The sequence below is a fragment of the Cnephaeus nilssonii genome (assembly GCF_951640355.1).
Source record: "Cnephaeus nilssonii genome assembly, chromosome: 7".
Lineage (NCBI taxonomy): Eukaryota > Metazoa > Chordata > Mammalia > Chiroptera > Vespertilionidae > Cnephaeus > Cnephaeus nilssonii.
This window is the reverse complement of record NC_137078.1, coordinates 102,625,883-102,649,878: the sequence shown is the minus strand read 5'-3', so window position 1 is coordinate 102,649,878 and position 23,996 is coordinate 102,625,883. Positions and strand designations below refer to the sequence as shown.

Sequence of the window (23,996 nt, the reverse complement as noted above, 5' to 3'; positions counted from 1 at the left end):
GAGGGAGGTGGCAGGGTTAGGGTGAGGGAGGTGGCAGGGTTAGGGTGAGGGAGGGGGCAGGGTTAGGGTGAGGGAGGGGGCAGGGTTAGGGTGAGGGAGGGGGCAGGGTTAGGGTTAGGGTGAGGGAGGGGGCAGGGTTAGGGTGAGGGAGGGGGCAGGGTTAGGGTGAGGGTGAGGGAGGGGGCAGGGTTAGGGTGAGGGAGGGGGCAGGGTTAGGGTTAGGGTGAGGGAGGGGGCAGGGTTAGGGTGAGGGAGGGGGCAGGGTTAGGGTGAGGGAGGTGGCAGGGTTAGGGTGAGGGTGAGGGTGAGGGAGGTGGCTGGCGCCCTGAGCCTCTGCCCGGAAAGGCTGCAGTGCCCTCCTGGTGCCCGGCACGGGGCTGGGCGGTGGGCACCATCTGGAGCTCCAGGCACATCCTGGGCCAGGGCTGGGGGTGGCTTCCACTTTGAGGGGCAGTGGTCCCGGAGGCTGCGCCTGGACTCAGTTCAGAAAAGGGAACCCTCCTTGCTTGGGGTCACCTGGGACCCTGGGTTTGGTGAGGAGCAGAGGGGGCTAAGCTGACCCCCCCACCCCCCCAGCCCTGCCCGGCCACTTGTCCCCCAAGTGCTCCAGGCACCACCCTCCAGGGGGCCCCCCCGCCCCAGGCCCCTGGGAGCCGGCAGAGCTCAGGACCTGTGGGCTGCCTCCCAGGGCTGTCCCGCTCACCCTGTGCTCATGTGAGTCGCTGTCGCCCACACACACACACCTGCACACAGGGTCACACGGAGGGTTTATTGACAGACCGGCCTCCCACTGGGCAGGTGTGGGCGGGGCTGGGGGCTGAGGGCTCAGGCAGGAGCAGGCTGTGGGCAGGACCGGCCCAGCTGCCGGTTCCGAGTGGGCTGCAGGGAGCAGCCGTGCTGTGGGGCTGGGTGCCCCCAACATGGGGTCACACAGGGCTGCCCAGCAGGGGATGCCAGTCCCAGGCCTATGGGTGGTCTGGTCCGGACCACAGACCGGGGGCTGCGAGGACAGGCAGGCGGGTCCGGGGCTCCGCAGAGAGCCCTGTGGGTCAGGGACCGGCCAGCACCTGGGCCACAAAGAAGACCTTGTAGGTCTCCTTCACGTCGCCCCTGAGCTGCAGCAGGGCGGCCGCCATGAGCGGGTGGTCGGGCTGGAAGGAGAGGGGAGGAGGGGGACAAACAGCCACCTGAGCGACACCCAGCGGGCCTGTGGTCTGGCTCCCGCACCCGCCTCCCTGCCCAGGCCTACCCTGCAGCCCTCCCCGCCCAGGCCCACCCCGAAGCCCTCCCCGCCCAGGCCCACCCCGCAGCCCTCCCCGGCTCCCCGCCAGCCTCCCCCCCCCCCCCGCCCCCCAGCCCAGGCCCACCCCGCAGCCCGCCCGGGCTCCTACGTCGAAGTCGGCGGGCGGCGCCCAGGAGATGCTGAGGGTCCTGGTCTGGCCGCGCTCCACGGAGCCCTTGGAGGGCTCGATGGTGAAGCCCTTGTGCTGCAGGGCCGCCAGGCTGTCCAGGCTGAACTCCACCGTCTGCGGGAACGGGGCTGCTGGGCCCGGCAGGTGGGGCGAGGGCGCCCAGCTCCCCCGCCCTCCCAGCCTGACCAGCAGGCGCCCACCGCCCGTGCAGGGCGAGGTCACGAGGGCCGGGCTGGCGCAGTGGGGGTCACCTTCTTCGCGGACAGCTGCGTGGTCCGGATGCAGCCCACCTGCAGCTCGCGGGTGGCGGGGGGCGGCGGCGTGTCCGTGTCCAGCTGGAGGTAGTCCAGGGTCACCAGGATCGGCCTCAGCTCCTCAGGCTCTGGCGACGGGGGCGCTGGTTGGGGCCCAGGGGGTGCAGCCCGGGGGCGTTGGGGAGAGGGGGGAGCCCGCCCCCGTGTAGCAGGCCACCCGCGGGCGGACGGACCCTCAGAGGCTCACCCTCCCTGCGCTCCGGGCTGGAGGAGGGGATGGTCGTCAGCGACTCCACGGGCACGTCCAGGGGGTCCCCGCCCTCCACGAACATCATGTGCTCGCGGGCCGCGCCCCGCAGGAGCAGGTCCTGGGACACTTTCTGGACAGAGCGCAGCCGCCGCTGGTCTCTCCCCGACACCCCAGGCTCGGGACCCCCCAGCTTAGGCCCCCGCCTCCCAAGTGGGGCAGCTCGGGGCGGGGGGGGGGGGGCACCTTGTCGAAGAGCAGGACCTGCAGCCGGTCCGAGAAGTACAGGCTCTCGTGGTCGGGGCTGAAGGTCACGGTGAAGTCCTGCGCGGCGCCCGGGTCCAGGACGCCCGCCACCGGGACCACGCTGAACACGCTCTGCCCGCTGTGATTCTGCGTGCCTGCGGGAGGGGGCGTGGCCATAACAAACCCCGCCCACAAGCACCGCCCCGCAGGCTCCGCTGGCCCCGCCCCGCTGGCCCCGCCCCCGCTGGCTCCGCTGACCCCGCCCCGCTGGCCCCGCCCCCGCAGGCCCCGCCCCCGCCCCGCAGGCCTCACGCCCCCCTCCCCCCCAGCAGCTCACCCACGACCTCGGTCCTCTGGGCCCGGGAGGTGAGGAACCGCGGCAGCTGCTGCAGCTCCTCGCGGCGGGAGCTGGAGAGGCTGGCCAGCCGCACGGAGAACTTGATGGGCAGCGAGGAGTTGTTCTGCAGCTGCGGGGACCCCAGGGCGGCCTGTGAGCTGCCCCCCCTCGGCAGTGCCCCAGGGCCGCCTGGCAGAGGCACCGAGGTGGGAGGACCCGGGCGGAGGAGCCAGGGCAGCCAGGACAGGGCCTCCGGGTCTCCTGGTTGGAGGGCTGTGGAGGTGGGGCTGCGGGTGGGGGGCTCCCTGACCCAGGCGGGCCTGACCCCGGGGTGGCCCTCCCCCGCCCCCCGCCCCGCCTGGGCCAGGGCAGGGCGGGCACCTTGAAGGTGGAGGAGACGGACTCCCTGGCGATCACGTAGCCCATGTTCAGGACGTCCCCTGCGATGGAGCACGTGATCATGGAGGCCACGCCGGTGCCCAGGAGGGTCAGGGAGAGGATGCCCCTCTTGGTGATGATGTCCAGCGTCTCCTGGGCCTGCGGACACCGGGCCCCTCAGCGCGGGGCGGACACCGGCCAGGGCCCTTGCGGAGGGAGCTCCGTCTTGGAGCGGCGGGCGCCCTGTGCTGGAGCCCACGGGCACAGGGTGGGCTGGGGGGGCAGGGGCATGGGGTGTGGAGAGCGGGCGAGGGGCGGCCAGGACTCACCAGGGTGCTCTCGTGGGGAGAGAAGGACAGCACCAGGTCCTGGGTCTCCCCGGCAGGCAGCTTGTCGATGGGGTTCAGCAGGTGGAAGGGGCCATTGGGGTTCAGGACAGAGAAGTCCACCTGAGGGTCAGAGTCAAGGGAGGCCAGAGGCGGGTGCAGCCCCCCACCCACCCCCACCCACCCTCACCCGTCCCCACAGGCCCCCGATCCCACCCCACAGACCCCCCGCTCCCACCCCCGCAGGCCTGTGCAGAGCGTGGACAAGGATACGGACATGTCCTCGGAGGAGATGTTCTGGATGGACACCTTCTTTGAGCTCCGGTGACCTGAAACGGGGCCAGTCACAGCCCCAAGCCCAGGGGCCATTGGGGGCAGATGGGTCCAGGGCCCAGGTTCCTGTGGGTGTGGGGGGGCTGGGCCCAACGAGGACTCACCTACAGCGACGTCACCGAAGTTGGAGATGGTGTTGCCTTTGTCAGACACCACGATGATGGATGGAGCCACCGCCGGGCACCACAGCTCCAGGAACAGCGTGTTGTGGGGGCTGGCGGGCAGGCAGGGTGCTGATGGCCCTGTGCCCCGGCCCCCAGTCCGACCCCAAGCCCTGGCCCCACCCCCATAGCCCTGGCCCTGGCCCTCCGGACCTGGGTCTGGGTTGGGAGCGGACGAGGAAGAGGGACCTTGGACCGGCCACCCCGCCCAGGCCAAGCACCACACCTGAAGCTCAGGGGCTCCGTCCCCTTCCTGTCTTGGATGTCGCCACTGGCCACGACGCAGGGGACCACGATCTTGTCAAACCGCCCCTGGAACGTCCTGGCCAGGGTGGCCCGGGCCACCTGGTACTCCTCGGAGCTGGAACGAGGCCGGAATGGTGCCTGCGCCCGGCCCCACGCGCCCCCAGCCCCGCCCTCCCCACACGGGGCACCTGCTCGTCAGGGCTCGGCCACGTGGGGCCGCTCGGGCTGTGCCAGTGTCGTCCGGCCAGCTGACTGCCCACCTTCCCTGATTCCTGTGGGGCCTCCCCGGACCCCAAGGTCCCGCTCAGGCGCCCGGCCAGAGAGCAGGTTCCTGGAGCCGCAGGCGAGCCAGGCCCGCCGAGCTCTCTGGGCTCCCTCTCCCCGGGTGGCCGAGGCAGGGCCTGGACTCCAGGGGAGGAGTCTGTGGGGGAGTCTGTGGGGGCAGCGTGGGGTCCCCTCGCAGGGCCTGGAGGGAAGGGAGGGGAGCGGGCTCACGCCCACCTGAACTTGAGCTCCTGCTTCTGCGGCGGGGCGGCGTGGGCGGCCGAGGCCCGGGACGGGCGGTCCCGGCTGTGCATGCGCAGTAAGGACATGGACAGCCTCCGCCGGTCCCTCCGGGGGGTGACCGGCTCCCTGTGGGACTGGGAGGTGAGAGGCCGGCTGAGGGCTGCCCCACCCTCGAGGCTGGCCAGTGCTTGAACCCGGAGGCTGGGGGATGGGCGTGCGGGGAGTGGCGGCCCACACCCCAAGTGGCTCCCTCAGGAAGAGGGGCAGGGGCTGGAGTGAGAGTCCGGAGCAGCGGCCCCAGGCAGAGGCCCTGGCCTGTGCACCAGCCGCCCGGTGCCCAGGGGGACCGAGGCACCAAGAGGGCACAGAGCCGCCAGGAGGGGGTCTGAGCAAGCGCTCAGGTCAAAAACAGCGCTGGGGAGTGCGCCCCGTCCCGTCAGAGCCCTCTGGCAGCCTGACCCTGTGCTGGGCCCGGGGGGCGTGCCCCCTGCGCTGTGGACCCTGCTCCTCTGCTGTGTCCAGTCCTCCCTCAGGGGGTCCTCCCTCGGGGGGGGTCTCCCGAGGACAAGTCGTAGCCCCTGGAAACGGCGAACATCTGCCCAGCGCTCCTGGCCTGGGGCCTGGCCCGGGGCCTCGAGGGGAGGGGGGAGCGTTCGGAGCCAGAGTCCCCACGCACCCCTTTGACATCCCCGTCTTTACTCTGGGCGTGGAAGGCCTGCTGGCGGATCAGGTCGTTGGACAGCACGGGCCGGAAGGCCACCTGGACCAGGCATCTCTGGGGGGAGAGGGTCGAGGGCAGAGCCGGCCCTGATGGCACCCTGCCCGCCCGCCCGGCTGCCCCAGCTCCCTGGCTCCCCTCCACGGTCCTCGACCCTCCTGGTGTGCGCCCGTCTCTCCTGGGGGCCTCAGGGAGGCACGCCCCTCCGGGAAGCCCTCCCTGACCACTCCCTCCCGGAAGGCAGGGTGGGCTGCTGGGCATGATTCCCAAGCCCACTGTGCCCACGTGGGTCGGCCCCGGCCCCCACCCCCGACATGGATGAGGAAGGAAACTCTGTTCTCAGCCTTTGAGATGTGGGGCGAGTTCCTGCCCGTGACCTGCCCATGACCAGCACAGCCGGCTTTCCAAAGCTCCGCGGGCTCCCTGGGCCGTACAGCAAAGGTGCTCGACCATGTCCGGCGGGGGGTGTGGCGTGTGGGGGATGAGAGAGAGAGAGGGAGAGAGGAAGAGACAGGGGAGAGAGGGGGAGAGAGGGAGGGGAAAGGAAAGGGGGAGGAGAAGGGAAAGGGGGAGGGGAGGGGAGGGGAGGGAGACGGAGCCGTGCCCTGTAATAACCCCTTGCAGGCCATTCCGTAAGCAGTGTTGTACAGTTAATGCAATGAGTTTCACATAAGCCTCCTTTCTGGAACCCGGGGGGCCCTGCACCCCCGCACCTCCATGTGCCCCTCCCTCACGCAGTCCTCTCAACAGCCCCCCTACCTTTCTGAGGTCAGGAAGTAACTCAGAGCGGCTGTGAGGACCCGGGGGGTGGAGTCGGGGGGGAACCCTGGACCAACCCAGTGGACAGACAGACACCTGTGCGCCTGGAGACCAGGCCTCTGGACCCACCCGGCTGCCCTGCCCGAGCCCAGCCCGGCGCCTGGGGGACAGCGTGGCGCCCCTGCCGGGCAGGGCTGGCGTCTTCCTGGCTGAGCTCGCGGCCACAGCGGCCCCTGGCCTGCCTGGGTTGCAGGGGCCAGAGCTGACCCCACACCTGCTGCGTCAGGGCGGGCAGAGCCAGGCTGTGGTGCCCGCCCACCCCCACGGGCCCACACCCACCTTTCCTGGCAACACAGTCCCCACCGAGGGCGAGATGGTGATGGGCGAGTCGGGGGGCAGCAGGAACTGGAAGGACGTGGGCCCCACGGGGCAGGTGTCCTCGGAGCCGACGCGGGGCACGGAGTGCGTCAGCGAGTTCATGCTCAGGTGGGAGTTGATCACGTACAGGGAGGCCACTGACATGTCGTACAGGGCCGTGGCCGCGAACTTGACCTGGTAGTGGGACAGCTGCAGGGGCGGGTGGACGCCCACGCCCCGGCACGTCATCTTGAAGCACCTGTGAGCCACCAGGGTGCACGGGTCAGCCGGGCACCCGGCTGCAGCGTGGGGCCCCCCTGCGCCGGACCAGGTGGCTCTGAGTGTGGGTGGCTCGGCGCAGGCGCCCGGGACAGACGCAGGGCCACAGGCTGCTCACGGCCCCGGCGTTAACTTCCATGCACTTGGGAGCTGGGGTGCAGCTCTGCCCCCCCCCGCCCCCTCCAGGCTTCCGTCTGTGGCTCCCCTCAGCTATGGCCGCACGGGCGGATTCTTGTCTGTGCCCTGACCGGGGGTTGAGCCCCCACCCTTGGCGTTTCGGGAAGAAGCTCTCACCAGCGGAGCTACGTGGCCAGGGCTCTGCACGTTTTGAGTGGACAGTTAAAATGTCAGTCACGAGGTTACTAAGGAGGCCACTGCTGGCTTGTTTGGTTTCGTGTTTACTGACGTTAAAGAAAACAAGACGGAGAACCTGCTCCTCAGGTGTAAGCCCAGGAGCCTGTACGGCGGGCACAGCAGTGAACTGCGAGCGGCCGTCGCGAAGAGGCACGGCACTCGGGGTTTTACCCCGGGAGCTCCGTCCGCATCTCCTCTGCGCGGGGCCCACAGCCGCCCGGCTTCCATCCCGACCGCGGAGCATCCAAGGCCCGTGCGAAGGCGGTGCTGGCTGCCCGTCACCCTCACGGAGCGGGAGAGGTCACACACCGAGACATCGCCACGTGGCCTCTCACGCCCACGGGTTCCACGACCCCTGAGGCCTTCGGACGCGGGTGAGGCGTCAGAGCTACGTGTGACATGTTCTCCTCTCAGGAAGGCGGCCGGTCGGGTCCCCATGACTGACGTGTGGCTTCACCCTCCCGTGGGAACAGGGGGCCCCCGGCGTCACTCCCCCCGGGAACGCCTTTCTTTGCGCCACGAGCTCACGTGCGGCACGTCTCCCGACAGGATTTGGGTCGTCTGCCTCTGGCAACTCACTCAGGCCCTCCATCATGCCCACATGTGCACCCACACACATCACACATACACGAACATACACATGTATACACATACATGTCACATGAATACACACATGTCCACACACTCACACATGCCCCCACATATATAGTACACTCAGACACATGCACACTCACATGAACTCACACATGTGTCTATGCTCACATGCATACAGGCACACCAAACACTCATACACATGTCCACACACGCACACCCACACTTACCCTCTGAGGAGCCCGCAGCCCCAGGCCCCCGTCGGCCCCTCAGCGCCCCCCGCCGCCCCCGGCCCGGCTCACCGGTTGATCTCCGACTTGCAGATGAGCTCAAATCTGTACTCCTTGGCCTTCGTGGGCTGGAAGATCAGGTCAAGCTCCATGGTCTCCAGGGGCAGGATCGTCCCGAAGCCGTCGTTGGGCTGGATGTCCACAAACTGCACGGCACCAAGAGCACACACAGCGTCTGCGGGAGCGTCATGGGGACTGCAGGGCACGCGTGGGGGCTGGCGCGGCAGTGTGCGATGTGCATGTCGGTGTATATGTTAGTGTGCGAGCACGTTGGCGTGCATGTAAGCGCATGTGTGTCTGTGTGTATGTGAGTGTGTATATGTGTGTCTGCATGCGTGTGAGCACATGCTGTGAGTGTGCGTGTGAGTATCTGCATGCGTGTGAGCACATGCTTGTGAGTGTGCGTGTGAGTATCTGCATGCGTGTGAGCACATGCTGTGAGTGCCTGCGTGCACTGAGCACATGTGTGTACTGTGAGTGGACGGTGAGGTCTACAGAGGGGCAGCTCCAGGAGGGGACGGGCCGCCAGGGAGAGGCCTCGTCTTGGCTGCCCTGCGGGGCCAGGCAGGCAGAGCTCTGGCCGGAAGGGGGGGCAGAGGGGTCTGGAGTCGGTGGGTGCAGCGGCCAGAGAAGGAGAGAGAGGAGGGTGGAGAAAGGCAGGGTGAGGCAGCGACAGGGGCAGGAGGGACGGGGAGAGGGACGAGCAGAGAGAGCCGGGTAGAGGAGTGAGGAGGGAGGCGGGGAGGGGGAGGCGGCTTGGACTCCGGGTCAGCAGTCACCTGACCTGTGCCCAGAGCTTCCTGACTCAGTCCCTGCCCCCACGCCCTCCCTGCCCACGTGACGCACCTTGGGGACCCCGACGAACCCAAACTCCTGGGGCAGGAGGGAGAGGTTGCAGACGCTGATTGGGGCCCTGATGGCCTCGTAGATGGTGCAGTGGCCGAAGTCCACCTCCAAGGGGCTGAGCTCCAGGTCCGAGGTGGTGACGGTGGCGTGGACGGTGAACTCCACGGGCTTGACCTGACGGGCAAAGGGCCCGCACATCCAGTCACGGACCGCCAGGAGCCTCGCTGCGGCCGCGGGGCCCTCACGGACACGGCTCGCCCTCAGAGAACCCCCTCTTCTGCCACCCAACCTGCAAGGGCGTGGATGCAGCTGTAACCGAGGTGCCAATGGGAGACGTGGGAGTGAACACACGCGTGTGCACACACGTGTGCACGTCCTGAGGATGTGCATGCCACGCTCTGCGGTCTGAGTGTGAGGTCAGTTGCGGGTGTGAGTGTGAGCAGGTGTGCGAGTGTGTGGCACGTGGGGTCTGGGTGCTGGGACCGCCCGCAGCCAGGGGAGCCCCGAGCCCCGCTGACCACACTCCCCTCCTGCATCTCCCCTGCAGGGGCCGCCTGGTGACGCCTGGTGACTGGAAACCCGCCGGGGGCCCAACTCCCAGAGCACCCCCTGCTCCCCAAACACCAGCATTCCCGGGAGGCCCCCACAGACCTGGTCGGCCACGCGGATTGTCAGCGGGGCCTCCAGGATCCGGCTCTCCCTGTCGAAATACTTGCCTGCGTCCTCGGGGAGAGAGTGTCTGCAAGAGACCGCGCCACTCGCATGAGCGCCTCTCGTTTATATTTCGGGGAACGACAGTGAAACTGACCTGAGTGGTGCACACACACGCATGCACACACACGTTCTCACACACACACACACACACACACACACACACACATGCACGCTCACACACACACACACACACGCATGCTCACACACACGTGTGTGTATAATTGATTCCAGAGAGGAAGGGAGAGGAAGAGAGAGAGAGAAACATCAGTGATGAGAGGGAATCATCAATTGGCTGCCGCCTGCACGCCCCGAAACCCGGGCCTGTGTCCTGACTGGGAATTGAACTCGGGACCCTTCAGTACTCAGGCTGATGTATTTTTTTATGTAAATATTTCTATTTTAAAAAAAATCTGAGTGGTGCTTTTCAGTCCTGCAATTGGCCCTGGCTGGGTAGCTCAGTGGGTAGAGCATCGTCCCCATCCGCCACGGTTGCAGGTTTGAGCCCGGCCGGGGCGTGGACAAGCAGCAGCCAATGAAGGCAGCAGTAAGTGGACCGGCAGCGCTCTGTCCTGCCCGCTCTGAAGTAAACAAGCCATGCAAGAGCTACGGCGCAAGAAACACAGGGCGTGGGGAGGTACCCGGGCACCGCCCCCTGCTCTCCGCCTGGGCCCCACCCCGCCGAGCCCGGCGCTCACCGCGGCAGGAACTTGAGCTGCACCGAGTAGGACGACAGGGCCTGGATGTAGCCCGTCTCCGGCAGGAGCTCCATGTGCCCCCTGAGCTCCCTGCACACCTCGAACTTCAGACGCAGGGCCGCCTTCGACCTGCGGCCCGGGGGGGGGGGGGGGGGGGGAGACGGGACCAGGGGTTAACTGCCTGCAGGGCCTGTTAGCTCTCACCCCCCGGCCCCAGGGCGCTCGGGGCACCCCCACGCCCAGCTGCGCCTTGACGTCACCGCCAGGGTCTCCCAGCCCTGCCTCTCAGGGGTTAGCCTTCCCGCCCCCAAGTCGGGTGAGAAATCTCGTGAATGAAAACACCACGACCGGGGCGCGGCCCTTGCAGGTTCTCAGAAACCTGAGGGCTTCCTGGGAGGCCCCCCGCCAGGCAGGCGCTGGTGCCGGGCCTGGAGGCGTCGGGGTGATGGGGGGACCCTGTCTGACTGGCCCCCGCCCCCCTCCCGCCCAGGCACAGGCTCGGGGCAGGCTGGCCCCGCGCGGGCAGCACAGACTCGCGGGACGCTCGGGGCTCCCGGATGGCCAGGCCGTGGTCCGTGGCTGCAGCTCCGTGAAGTTCTGTCTCTGCTCCCAGCTCAGGACCAGCCAGAGGGGCTGCGCGCGCCCACCCCACCCGCGGGCGCCATGCTGAGCGATGCCCCCATCACAGCTGGTCCCTGGGGCCCCCTCTCCCCAGGGCTCCCCTCCCCGGCTCCCCCACAGGCCTCTCAGCTACGGGACAAGGGCTGTCCTGGTGGGCGGGACCTGTGACCTGGTCCTGGGACCCCTGGGCCCTGGAAGAGCTTCCAGACGCCTCCTCAGGCTTCTCGCCGACCCAGCCGGCCCTGAGCCCACGGCGCACTCACCGTGTTTGGACCTGGATGGTGTCCTGGTACAGCCGGTCGAACATGCATATCTTCAGGTCCACGATGGACTTGGGCACCCAGACCGGCACGTCGACCGCCACGCCGATGACGCGGAAGTGCAACTAGACGGGAGGGCAGAGTTCAGCACGCGGCTCCACGCAGCGGCGCCGGCCACGTGGGGACAGGCGGCACTGGCCATGCCTGGGTCCAGGGCACTTCTCAGCGTGTGATTAAGAGAAGTCTCTCTACTGTGAGAATTCCCAATCAGCCCGGCCCGCGCGGCTCAGCGGCTGAGCGTCGCCCTGTGAACCAGGAGGTCAGGGTTCGATTCCCGGTCAGGACACAGGCCTGGGTTGTGGGCTCGATCCCCAGTGTGGGGCGTGCAGGAGGCAGCTGATCCATGATTCTCTCTCTCCCTCCCTCCCCTTCCTCTCTGACATCAATAAAAATATATTTTAAAAAAAGATCCAAAGCGACGATCACAGGGTGGCTGTGCTGGGGGGACAGAGAGGGAGGCGGAGCCCCAAGGACGGCAGGCGCGGCACAGCAGGCGCGAGAGGGCGTGGGTGGGCCTGGGAGCGGCACAGCGCGTGGCAGTGAGCAAGGGCCCTCGCTCTGGGCCTAACGGAGCCGGAGCCGGGAGCCGCCTGCGGAGATGCGGGGCCGACACGGAGGGGCAGGGAGGGAAGCGGCATGGGAGTCACCGGCCACCAGATCTGCTCATCGTCTTCACAGTTAACCTCACCTCTCGTCACAAACAGAACTTTAACAAGTTAAAAAAGAGAGCGAGTGCACGTTATATCATCTGAGCACAATTCCACAGACGCAAAAACAAATGAAAAAAGTAACGAAAGGAAATTTAACTACTTGGAAATTAAGAAAGACATTTCTAGTGATTTAGAGCAAAGGCTGTGTGCATGAACATATGCACGTGTGTACACATGTGTATGGACATACACGCACATGACTGTGTGCCCACAAACACATGTCCGTATATGTGTGGACACGTGTGTGCATATGCTCATGGACATGTGTCATTGTTGGCTATGGGTGCCAACTGTCCGTGCCACCACCAGCTGCCTGAGTGTGGAGGCGTGCCGCCGCATGGCGTGGGGCAGGGCGCCCCGGGAGGCGTGCTGGGCTGAGGACACTCACTGTCGGGCACTGCTGGTTCTTGAACATGACCTGGAACCTGCTCTGCACGGTGCCGGGCGTGACCGGGGAGAAGATGATGGGCACTTTGATGGAGCTGAAGGGGCCGATGTAGCCCTCTGTTACCTGCACGGAGACGGGCGCCGGGCTCAGGCTCCCTGCTCCACGACGGCGCCTCCCAGGCCTCCCCGCGGGCGTGTCCCTGAGGGCAGTGGTGGCCGCACCACAAAGCCTGGCCCTGCCCGGCCCTGCCTTCCTGGCCCAGATCCCGGCCGAGGGGTGGGAAGGGCTGGCAGGACCCCCCCGCCCCCGCATGCTCCCCCAGCCCAGCACTGCTCTCCTCAATGACTGCAGGCCTTGCACATGCTCACACATGCCCACACACACGCACACGTGCTCACACGCCGCCACAGCTCAGCAGGCCCTGCACCCACAACCCGGCCGTCGCTGCCCTTGTTCTACCAGACCCGCTCGGGACGGTGCCGGCGGACTGCACTGCCCAGAGGCTTCCCGCCCGCGGCCGTGGCGGCTCGGGCGCAGGGAAGGCCGCCTGCTGGGTGGGCCCGCAGACCGGGAGGCGCTGGAGGCGGTGGCTGGCGGGGCCTCGCTCACCTCTCCCAGCGTGATCTCCATCGGCTCCTCGTTGGAGAACATGTGCAGGACGGTGGTCACATCCTCCGATTCTGGAAGAGGAGGCGCTTCAGATGTGAGGACGGGCCAAGCAGAGGGGAAGCTGTGCCCACCCCCGAGACACGGTCACCCCGACCCTTCCTGCTGACCCGGGGGCCCGGGAGCTGGAGTTGGGGGAGACCCTTCCCTGCTCTGCATCACCTGCTGCTCGGAGCATGGGGGGGCCACCTTGGGAGCAGGAAGGGGGGCGGGGAGGCTTTGCCCAAAGCCCCAGTGACGGGGAGGTGGGCGCAGCAGCCCGAGAGGAGAGAGCACCCCAGCCAGCCTTTGGGGTTCATTTCAAGCAGAAGGGGCGGGGACAAGACTCGAGGGGGTTTTGTGTTGAGATGAGCAAACAGCAGGATGTGTGTTGAGGAGCATGGCCGGCCGAGAGGGACCTAGTGCAGGGGGAGGGCGGCTGCGGGCTGCGGCCGGGGCAGGGGCGGGGGCAGGGGTGCCACCCAGGGCCCAGGCGGGGCAGCGGCTCCCACCTTCTTGAAGGACCCCCCCCCCCCCATGCCTGCCATTGCCGGGTGACCGGTGGAGCGGAGGGACTGCTGAGTCGGGAAGAACTGTGAAGGGAGGTGGGAGGCCACTCTGCAGGTCAGCCTGCCGGGCGCTGTCCCTCCTCAGCGCAGGGCTGGGCCCCGGGCCAACGCCACAGTGCCATGTGCTCTCTGCGCGGAGCCCCGGGCCCCGGGGGCTGTGCCTCCAGCGACCCCGCCAGGAGCCCCGAGGCCTCCCCTGTCCCCTCCCCCTCTGTCCCCTCCCCCTCCGTCCCAGGCTGCGCCCCCCCCCCCCCCCCCCGGGCTCCTCACGTCCCAGTGAGGACCTTCCAGGGAGGTGAGGAGACAGCTAAGCCACTTCCGCCCTCCCTTCGCCACTGCTTCCTGTGGCCGAGAGCGAGCCTGCACGTTCCACCCCGACGCACCGCAGGGCCTCCGGGCGGCTCCTCCGAGGGGCTCAGTGCTGCCGGGGCCTCCGACCTGCCCCTCACCTGGCTGCACCGTGGTCCTGCCCCCTCCCCACCCCGTTCCCCGTGCACGTCCGCGCCCCTCACCCGGGCTGCGCATTGGGTCCTGGTCCATCAGGGAGGGGTCGGTGCCTCCCACCTGCGGCTCTGAGACGGCGGGGAGGACCTTCTCGTACATGCTCCTCTCGTCGTAGGTGAAGACGCTGCTCTACGGAGAGCAGACACCTGTGCTGGCGTGTGCACCGCCTCGCACTCACACGGGAGCCCGGTCCGGCCTGGCGGGTGCTGCTGGCTCCTGCGGTCCGATGGCGGGGCTCATGCCGCTCCAGCCCCGGCAGGCTGGTCCCGGCTCCTCCTCGGAGCCCACGGGCATGGGTGCCGTCCTGGAGTCACATGTGCTGCCCCCCGCCCCCCGGCCCCTCCCTCAGGCTGCGACGCTCCTCTCCTGGCCCGGCCCCACCCGCTTCCCACCCAGAGCGCACTGCCCCGCCCTCTCTGCTGTGCGTGCAGCCGGGCGACAGTGCCCGCGTGCGGCTCCAGGGCCACAGGGCGATAGACAGAGGGGCACGGCTTGGGGGTGCTGCTGCCAGGCAGGCAGACACCCATTCGGAGAGCGCAGAGCTGGCGCCCAGGAGCACCCCGAGGGCCGGGCATGTGCCCACCCAGCAAGCCTGGCCTTGTGCCCTCATCACCCACCATCCCGAAGCATCGAGGTGAAACACATCGATCGGTTGCCTCCCACACCTGCCCCCAACCTGGGCTGGGGATCCAACCTGCAACCCAGGTCCGTGCCCTCGGCCGGGAATTGGACCCGTGACCTGTCAGTGCCGGGGCCAGCACGGTGCTTCTTGTAGAAAAGTGTAACTAATTCGGACGAGTGTTTAAAAAGGCGGTTCCCCTCCCCCATCCGCACCCACCATGCGCCCAGGGAGCTGGGGTGCGGGGAGCTGTCTGTGGCACCCACTGGGGGCCCATCTGCACAGCCTTTGGGCAGGGAGGCCCCACCGGGACTCAGAGGCGCACGTGGGAGGCTGGGCTCCGGAGCGCTTGGCCACTGCAGTGCTGCCACCTGCTGGAGCGGGCACTGGCCCTGTGACCCCTCATCCTTCACTCCTTCATGGGGGTGTCTCCTACCCAGAGCAGGACGCCCCGCCCCTCCAGCCCCCCTGCATCCCCGCTGCTCCCCCTGGGTGCACTGGGCAGTGGGACACTCACCACTCTGATGGTCGACTGGCCCAGCTCCAACTCGCAGGGCTCGGACTCCAGCTGGACCCGGAATCCAGTGCCCAGGGCCCCGATGTTGGACAGGGTGATGACCCGGGATGCCGTCTCACCCACCACGTAGCTGCCAAAGTTGATGAGCTCCTTGTCCAGGGACAGCTGCCGAGAGACGCCAGTGGGAGGGTGACTGGGCCAGGCAGCAGCCCGTGCTGAACCCACCTGCCATCCACAGCCCTGGGGGAGCAGCCCTGTGGGAGCAGCCCTGTGGGAGCAGCCCTGTGGGGAGCAGTCCTGGGGGAGCAGCCATGGGGTAGTGGCCCTGGGGGAGTGGCCCAGGACGCAGGCCCTGCCTTCCTCCTGTTCGGGGTGGGCCTGTGTCTGGCTCTAGGCAGGAGGGGGGGGGCGGTCTGCACACACCAGGGACGTGATCACTTCCTGGAAACATGACCTGGGGAGCCCGAGTCCACCTCCTGAAAAGCCACGCCGGCCAGAAAGAAGCACGCCCTCCCGGCAGGAGCCTAAACGCATCTCGTTAGGAGGAAGGAGCTGACCTGAGAGGCCACAGCCTGTGCGCCCCCAACCACGTGACTTTCTGGAGAAGGCGAAACAGAGATGATAAGATCCGTGGCTGCACACTAACGACAGGCCCAGCACACGGAGGGGCCGCAGTGCTGCCCCTGCACCTAAGCAGAGACCACCAAACCGCGTGCACCGTGTGGCACTTGACGGACGCGATGAGAGAAACAGCCCTGGGACCCTCCTCTCCCGGGAGCGGACGGGCCCTGGTGGAGCCCAGCGGAAACCAGAGTCGGAGGAGCTGAGCAGCAAGACAGACAGCGAGACCCGACAGACAGACAGACAGACGCACAGCCCACACCCAACAGCCGCCTGTTCTCCAGGACAGACCCCACGTGAGGTCGCAGACGTGGGAAACCTCACTGACGTGGAGAGATGGGTGTCTGCCAAGCACGTCTCCAGCCACAGCCGGAATCAACAACACGCCGCAAACCGGAAAGGTCACCGCGCCGTGGGAATAAACGCGTCCTCAAACCACTGAGGGACGGAGCGCGAAATGAGAAAAGACAGAGGGACAAACGAAAACAAGACGCGGCAGACCGAAGCTCGCGGGAGGAGGCGGGGAAAGTGGTGCCCACGGGCGACTCAGCCGGAAACGCCGACGGTGGAGAACGAGACCTCCAGGCAGCAGCCTCCCGCCGACTTGGCACCATGGCCTGCCCGCACGCTGGGCCACGAGAGGAAAGGGGCTCCCTCCCACACGTCCAAATCACACACAGAACGGAAACCCACGTGGACCTGTGCGTGGTGAGGAGAAGGGATCAGAAGTGAACGTGTGGGTGCGTGTGAGTCTGTGTGCGGGTGTCCCCGAGCTGCTAGAGGCACCAGACTGAGACGCCGCAGGGAGAGAGATGCTGCGTGGCCGTGCCCGGGCCCTGCCGCCCTGGGAAGGGGCGGGCATGCTGTGAGTGGCAGCGGCAGCAGGTGCGTGGGCACATCGGGGTGGCGCAGGGCTTCGGGGGACAGGGGCCACGGCCGCCCTCCAGCCGCTCTCTTCCTTCTCACGGCAGAGCCCCTGATTCAGCTGGACACGGCACTGCCCTGGGAAGGCGGCACCCCAGCCTTCCAAAGTGAGGGAGCAGCAAAGACACCCCAGGCTCAGAAAGAAGCGGGGGGCGGGGTCGGGTCCGTGACCACGGGCCGCCCTGTAGGACACGCTCGGGCAGCCGGGTGGAGGGCAAGGCCCCGGGAGACGCCGCCAGGAGGCGAGCATGGCGGCGCCGTTCCCTGCGCGGTTCAGGACGAACACAGCTTCCCACGAGAAGCAGCTCCGCCTGGAAGCTGGTGCTGCCGTCACTTCGGTCTTAACCACGTTGTGTTTCTGCGGAACCGAGACTAAGGCGCCCCAGGAGGGTTAGCGCGTTGCTGGGTCCGCAGGTTACGGAGGTGCCACTCACGGGGCGGGTGGCTGTGCGGAGCGGGCTCTGCGGCCACCGAGGGGAGACGCCAGGCGCCCAAATCGGGGCCAGGACCTGAGGATGCTAAATGCAGTCCCCATGGCAACCACCAAGGGAGAGGGGGTGGAGGAGACACAGTGGAAAGGAGAAAGGAGCTTAAACATGTCAGCACAGAAGCCCAGTGAGTGCAGAGGACAGCCTGCAGGAGCGAGGGGTGTCGGCTGAGGCACAGAGGACGTGCCCATCGCGCCCTGAGAAGGCAGGCAGGCCTGTCACCTGCCCCAACACGGGCGGACCCTGAGGCCACGCTGCCGAGCGGGGCAGGCCAGTCACAGGACAGACACGTGTGGTGCCATTACGTAAGGTCCTTGGAGGGGCCGGTGCACGGAGGCCGAGTAGGCGGTGGGTGGGGGTGGGGGGTGGGGAGGGAGGGAGGGAGGTGGGGTGAGTGCTCACTGGGGACAGTTTCCATCCTGCGGAGTGGAGCCGGCCTGGGGGACAGTGAGGGCTGCACAGGGCTGCACAGGTGTGAGGGCCGCGCAGGTGTGAGGGTTGCGCAGGTGTGAGGGTTGTGCAGGCGTGAGGGCCGCGCAGGTGTGAGGGTTGTGCAGATGTGAGGGTTGTGCAGGTGTGAGGGTTGTGCAGGTGTGAGGGTTATGCAGGTGTGAGGGTCGTGCAGGTGTGAGGGCCGCGCAGGTGTGAGGGTTGTGCAGGTGTGAGGGTTGTGCAGGTGTGAGGGCCGCGCAGGTGTGAGGGCCGCGCAGGTGTGGGGGCCGCGCAGGTGTGAGGGCTGCGCAGGTGTGAGGGTTGTGCAGGTGTGAGGGCTGCGCAGGTGTGAGGGTTATGCAGGTGTGAGGGTTGTGCAGGTGTGAGGGTTGTGCAGGTGTGAGGGCCGCGCAGGTGTGAGGGCTGCGCAGGTGTGAGGGTTGTGCAGGTGTGAGGGCCGCGCAGGTGTGAGGGTTGTGCAGGTGTGAGGGCCGCGCAGGTGTGAGGGCCGCGCAGGTGTGAGGGTTGTGCAGGTGTGAGGGTTGTGCAGGTGTGAGGGTTGCGCAGGTGTGAGGGCCGCGCAGGTGTGAGGGTTGCGCAGGTGTGAGGGTTGTGCAGGTGTGAGGGCCGCGCAGGTGTGAGGGTTGTGCAGGTGTGAGGGCCGCACAGGTGTGAGGGTTGTGCAGGTGTGAGGGCCGCGCAGGTGTGAGGGTTGCGCAGGTGTGAGGGTTGTGCAGGTGTGAGGGCCGCGCAGGTGTGAGGGTTGTGCAGGTGTGAGGGCCGCGCAGGTGTGAGGGTTGTGCAGGTGTGAGGGCCGCACAGGTGTGAGGGTTGTGCAGGTGAGGGTTGTGCAGGTGTGAGGGCCGCGCAGGTGTGAGGGCCGCACAGGTGTGAGGGTTGTGCAGGTGAGGGTTGTGCAGGTGTGAGGGCCGCGCAGGTGTGAGGGTTGTGCAGGTGTGAGGGTTGTGCAGGTGTGAGGGTCGTGCAGGTGTGAGGGTTGTGCAGGTGTGAGGGTTGTGCAGGTGTGAGGGCACTGCCCACCGGCTGGGCCCTGGGGAGGCTGTGAGGCTGCGAGGCTCAGTTCCCCGCGGTCGTTTCTGCAATGAAAGCCCGAAGGAAGGAGGAGGCCCTGGGCACCAACAGCCAGTGTGCGTGCCCACTCGTCCTGGCTCAGGAGTCCCGGAGCGCAGGGCGCCCGGAGGGACAGGCAGGCGCTCCGCTGGTCTTGGTGTAGATCAGACCACGCTCTCGCTGCTCGCTCCCCTCAGCGGCGGGGGCCGCCCTGCCCGGGACGGAGGACGGGGCCACGGGGCTCGTTAGGGGGAAGGAGGCGAGGGAGGCCTGACGGCTCCCGCGTGGGCTCCGGGGGCCTCTGAGAGAGCCGCTGGGAACGCCGCTGCCGGAGGCTGGGAGCCCCGCCCGCCACCTCTGACCAGACGCACAGTCGCGGCTGGTGCCGCCGTGAGTCCGGAGCCCCTGGTTCCGCAGCGTGTGCGGGCGCTGACGGTGCGGGCAGGAGGGAGTGGAGGACAGCGCCCTCGTCCACCGCGTGCCCCAGGGGGCGAGTGCCCGGAGCTGCCGACTCACCGCCAAGCGTCAGCAACAGCAGGCCTGTCGGCAGATGTCGCCGCGGGCCCGGGGGTCACCGATGGGCCAGGGCAGCGCCCGCTCTGCTGCTCCGGCCTGGCACCCTCCTAATGGAAGCGCATCAGCTCTGCCCGGCCGCGCAGAGAGGGCCCACGGACGGGGGAAGCTACCCGGCTGGCGCGGGGCCACGGCCCAGGACACACAAAGAACGCACACAGCCCGAGAGCCGACCAGCAAGCAAACGCGTTCAGAAACGGCAGAGGGTCCGCATGCACGTCCCCAAGGAGGACGTGCGGGTGGCCAGAGGCCCGTGACGGGATGCTCCACGTCGCCCATCACCTGAGACGCAGGTTAAAGCCCCAGTGAGGGCCCCCCACACCTGTCAGCACGGCCGCCCCCAGCCAATCAGCCAATGACACGGCTGGCGAGGAGGCGGGGAACGGGGCCTGGTTCCCCGTGGTGGGAACGCGGGCGGCAGCCGCAGTGGAAAAGTGTTGGGGTTCCCTCAGGAAGCGGGGGGTGGGCTGCCTCAGGCCGGCGGCCCCGCGTCCGGGAGTTTGTGGAGGAGATGGAGTCAGTGTCTCGAGGAGATGAACACCCCACGTTCCCGCAGAATCCTCACACGGGCGCGGGGCGGGGCGGGGCGGCCAGGGGCCGGCAGAGGGACGCGCAGCCGGGGCTGAACCGGAGGGACTCGCTCCGTGGGAAAGGAGGGGCCTGGGGGGCAGTGGCCCCGCGGGGAGTCCCACAGAGGCGGGCGGTCGGCCCTCACTGTGGGGTCCACAGACACGGACCACAGAGGCGGGCGGTCGGCCCTCACTGTGGGGTCCACAGACACGGACCACAGAGCAGGCGGTCGGCCCTCACTGTGGGGTCCACAGACACGGACCACAGAGGCGGGCGGTCGGCCCTCACTGTGGGGTCCACAGACACGGACCACAGAGGCGGGCGGTCGGCCCTCACTGTGGGGTCCACAGACACGGACCACAGAGCAGGCGGTCGGCCCTCACTGTGGGGTCCACAGACACGGACCACAGAGGCGGGCGGTCGGCCCTCACTGTGGGGTCCACAGACACGGACCACAGAGGCAGGCAGTCGGCCCTCACTGTGGGGTCCACAGACACGGACCACAGAGGCAGGCAGTCGGCCCTCACTGTGGGGTTCACAGACACGGACCACAGAGCAGGCGGTCGGCCCTCACTGTGGGGTCCACAGACACGGACCACAGAGGCAGGCAGTCGGCCCTCACTGTGGGGTCCACAGACACGGACCACAGAGGCAGGCAGTCGGCCCTCACTGTGGGGTTCACAGACACGGACCACAGAGGCGGGCGGTCGGCCCTCACTGTGGGGTCCACAGACACGGACCACAGAGCAGGCGGTCGGCCCTCACTGTGGGGTCCACAGACACGGACCACAGAGGCAGGCAGTCGGCCCTCACTGTGGGGTCCACAGACACGGACCACAGAGGCAGGCAGTCGGCCCTCACTGTGGGGTCCACAGACACGGACCACAGAGGCGGGCGGTCGGCCCTCACTGTGGGGTCCACAGACACGGACCACAGAGGCGGGCGGTCGGCCCTCACTGTGGGGTCCACAGACACGGACCACAGAGGCGGGCGGTCGGCCCTCACTGTGGGGTCCACAGACACGGACCACAGAGGCGGGCGGTCGGCCCTCACTGTGGGGTCCACAGACACGGACCACAGAGGCGGGCGGTCGGCCCTCACTGTGGGGTCCACAGACACGGACCACAGAGGCAGGCAGTCGGCCCTCACTGTGGGGTTCACAGACACGGACCACAGAGCAGGCGGTCGGCCCTCACTGTGGGGTCCACAGACACGGACCACAGAGGCAGGCAGTCGGCCCTCACTGTGGGGTCCACAGACACGGACCACAGAGGCAGGCAGTCGGCCCTCACTGTGGGGTTCACAGACACGGACCACAGAGGCGGGCGGTCGGCCCTCACTGTGGGGTCCACAGACACGGACCACAGAGCAGGCGGTCGGCCCTCACTGTGGGGTCCACAGACACGGACCACAGAGGCAGGCAGTCGGCCCTCACTGTGGGGTCCACAGACACGGACCACAGAGGCAGGCAGTCGGCCCTCACTGTGGGGTCCACAGACACGGACCACAGAGGCGGGCGGTCGGCCCTCACTGTGGGGTCCACAGACACGGACCACAGAGGCGGGCGGTCGGCCCTCACTGTGGGGTCCACAGACACGGACCACAGAGGCGGGCGGTCGGCCCTCACTGTGGGGTCCACAGACACGGACCACAGAGGCGGGCGGTCGGCCCTCACTGTGGGGTCCACAGACACGGACCACAGAGGCGGGCGGTCGGCCCTCACTGTGGGGTCCACAGACACGGACCACAGAGGCGGGCGGTCGGCCCTCACTGTGGGGTCCACAGACACGGACCACAGACACGGACCACAGAGGCGGGCGGTCGGCCCTCACTGTGGGGTCCACAGACATGGACCACAGAGGCGGGCGGTCGGCCCTCACTGTGGGGTCCACAGACACGGACCACAGAGGCGGGCGGTCGGCCCTCACTGTGGGGTCCACAGACACGGACCACAGAGGCGGGCGGTCGGCCCTCACTGTGGGGTCCACAGACACGGACCACAGAGGCAGGCGGTCGGCCCTCACTGTGGGGTCCACAGACACGGACCACAGAGGCAGGCAGTCGGCCCTCACTGTGGGGTCCACAGACACGGACCACAGAGGCGGGCGGTCGGCCCTCACTGTGGGGTCCACAGACACGGACCACAGAGGCGGGCGGTCGGCCCTCACTGTGGGGTCCACAGACACGGACCACAGAGGCGGGCGGTCGGCCCTCACTGTGGGGTCCACAGACACGGACCACAGAGGCGGGCGGTCGGCCCTCACTGTGGGGTCCACAGACACGGACCACAGAGGCGGGCGGTCGGCCCTCACTGTGGGGTCCACAGACACGGACCACAGAGGCGGGCGGTCGGCCCTCACTGTGGGGTCCACAGACACGGACCACAGAGGCAGGCAGTCGGCCCTCACTGTGGGGTTCACAGACACGGACCACAGAGCAGGCGGTCGGCCCTCACTGTGGGGTCCACAGACACGGACCACAGAGGCAGGCAGTCGGCCCTCACTGTGGGGTCCACAGACACGGACCACAGAGGCAGGCAGTCGGCCCTCACTGTGGGGTTCACAGACACGGACCACAGAGGCGGGCGGTCGGCCCTCACTGTGGGGTCCACAGACACGGACCACAGAGCAGGCGGTCGGCCCTCACTGTGGGGTCCACAGACACGGACCACAGAGGCAGGCAGTCGGCCCTCACTGTGGGGTCCACAGACACGGACCACAGAGGCAGGCAGTCGGCCCTCACTGTGGGGTCCACAGACACGGACCACAGAGGCGGGCGGTCGGCCCTCACTGTGGGGTCCACAGACACGGACCACAGAGGCGGGCGGTCGGCCCTCACTGTGGGGTCCACAGACACGGACCACAGAGGCGGGCGGTCGGCCCTCACTGTGGGGTCCACAGACACGGACCACAGAGGCGGGCGGTCGGCCCTCACTGTGGGGTCCACAGACACGGACCACAGAGGCGGGCGGTCGGCCCTCACTGTGGGGTCCACAGACACGGACCACAGAGGCGGGCGGTCGGCCCTCACTGTGGGGTCCACAGACACGGACCACAGACACGGACCACAGAGGCGGGCGGTCGGCCCTCACTGTGGGGTCCACAGACATGGACCACAGAGGCGGGCGGTCGGCCCTCACTGTGGGGTCCACAGACACGGACCACAGAGGCGGGCGGTCGGCCCTCACTGTGGGGTCCACAGACACGGACCACAGAGGCGGGCGGTCGGCCCTCACTGTGGGGTCCACAGACACGGACCACAGAGGCGGGCGGTCGGCCCTCACTGTGGGGTCCACAGACACGGACCACAGAGGCGGGCGGTCGGCCCTCACTGTGGGGTCCACAGACACGGACCACAGAGGCGGGCGGTCGGCCCTCACTGTGGGGTCCACAGACACGGACCACAGAGCAGGCTGGCAGCCCTCACTGTGGGGTCCACAGACACGGACCACAGAGGCGGGCGGTCGGCCCTCACTGTGGGGTCCACAGACACGGACCACAGAGCAGGCTGGCAGCCCTCACTGTGGGGTCCACAGACACGGACCACAGAGGCGGGCGGTCGGCCCTCACTGTGGGGTCCACAGACACGGACCACAGAGCAGGCTGGCGGCTGCGGCGGGGGAGGAGGGGGCGGCAAAACGGGTGAAACGGGTCCAAGGCGAGAGAAAGACCAGGCGCGCACGCGGGACGCTGCGGAGGCGCGGTGACTAAGTGGGGGGCCCCAGGGCTGCAGAGCGGACCCTGGGTCCTGGGTCTGGGCTCCGCCCAGCATGGGGCGTGTCCTGCGTGGACGCACACATGTGTGTCTCAGGGGAGGGGGCGACGGAGACCCACAGCTCCTCCTCCCCCCCCCCCCCCCCCCCCCCCCCGCTCCAGGGCCCCTCCGCTCAGCCGGGACTCACGGAGCACTGCTTGATGGAGCACTTCAGCGGGATGGAAAACCGGCCGGTCTGCGCCAGGAACCAGATCCGTCCCTCCAGGTCCTTCTCCACCTGAGAGAACCGAGCAGCACGCGTGTGACTCCCTGTGACGCGTGACAGGCCCCGAGGGCGGTGCCGGCCAGGCCGGGGGACCCCCTGCACAGACCCCAGACCCCAGAGGGCAGGGGCTCCCGCCCGCCCGGGGGACGTGAGCGGCGTGTTTGGGAAATAACAGGGCAGCGGGCCTGCGGGAGCCGAGGAGCCCAGGACCGGGGGGACCGGCGGGGACATGCAGCGCCCGCCTCACCCCTCGTCCGGAGCCGCACTCACCATGGGCTTGAAGGTGACCAGCACTTCGCAGGACATGCCGGCGGACATGGGGCCAGGGGGGTCGAAGCTGAGGCACAGACACAGGCACGTCCCGATTAACCTCCCCGCACGTGGCCGCCCGCAGC

At 68.2% G+C, this 23,996-nt stretch overlaps 1 protein-coding gene across 1 annotated transcript in view; it reads right to left on the bottom strand.

The window, feature by feature from the left end:
* Window positions 1-825: 825 nt before the first annotated feature.
* The window catches only part of CFAP74 (cilia and flagella associated protein 74), a gene marked incomplete at its 5' end in the record, with an annotated part of 33,410 nt that continues 10,239 nt past the window's right edge, over window positions 826-23,996 (bottom strand). The window contains 25 exons of the mRNA XM_079777893.1: window positions 826-1,151; window positions 1,392-1,526; window positions 1,664-1,794; window positions 1,914-2,046; window positions 2,160-2,314; window positions 2,497-2,626; window positions 2,878-3,033; window positions 3,204-3,323; window positions 3,474-3,529; window positions 3,638-3,747; window positions 3,921-4,055; window positions 4,442-4,581; window positions 5,124-5,222; window positions 6,264-6,540; window positions 7,808-7,941; window positions 8,642-8,815; window positions 9,293-9,380; window positions 10,051-10,179; window positions 10,935-11,056; window positions 12,090-12,212; window positions 12,699-12,769; window positions 13,816-13,936; window positions 14,944-15,108; window positions 23,524-23,613; window positions 23,872-23,938. Of these exons, the coding sequence (XP_079634019.1) occupies window positions 1,050-1,151; window positions 1,392-1,526; window positions 1,664-1,794; window positions 1,914-2,046; window positions 2,160-2,314; window positions 2,497-2,626; window positions 2,878-3,033; window positions 3,204-3,323; window positions 3,474-3,529; window positions 3,638-3,747; window positions 3,921-4,055; window positions 4,442-4,581; window positions 5,124-5,222; window positions 6,264-6,540; window positions 7,808-7,941; window positions 8,642-8,815; window positions 9,293-9,380; window positions 10,051-10,179; window positions 10,935-11,056; window positions 12,090-12,212; window positions 12,699-12,769; window positions 13,816-13,936; window positions 14,944-15,108; window positions 23,524-23,613; window positions 23,872-23,938 (3,163 nt within the window). The 3' untranslated portion in view covers window positions 826-1,049. The remainder of the gene's footprint in view (window positions 1,152-1,391; window positions 1,527-1,663; window positions 1,795-1,913; window positions 2,047-2,159; window positions 2,315-2,496; window positions 2,627-2,877; window positions 3,034-3,203; window positions 3,324-3,473; window positions 3,530-3,637; window positions 3,748-3,920; window positions 4,056-4,441; window positions 4,582-5,123; window positions 5,223-6,263; window positions 6,541-7,807; window positions 7,942-8,641; window positions 8,816-9,292; window positions 9,381-10,050; window positions 10,180-10,934; window positions 11,057-12,089; window positions 12,213-12,698; window positions 12,770-13,815; window positions 13,937-14,943; window positions 15,109-23,523; window positions 23,614-23,871; window positions 23,939-23,996) is intronic.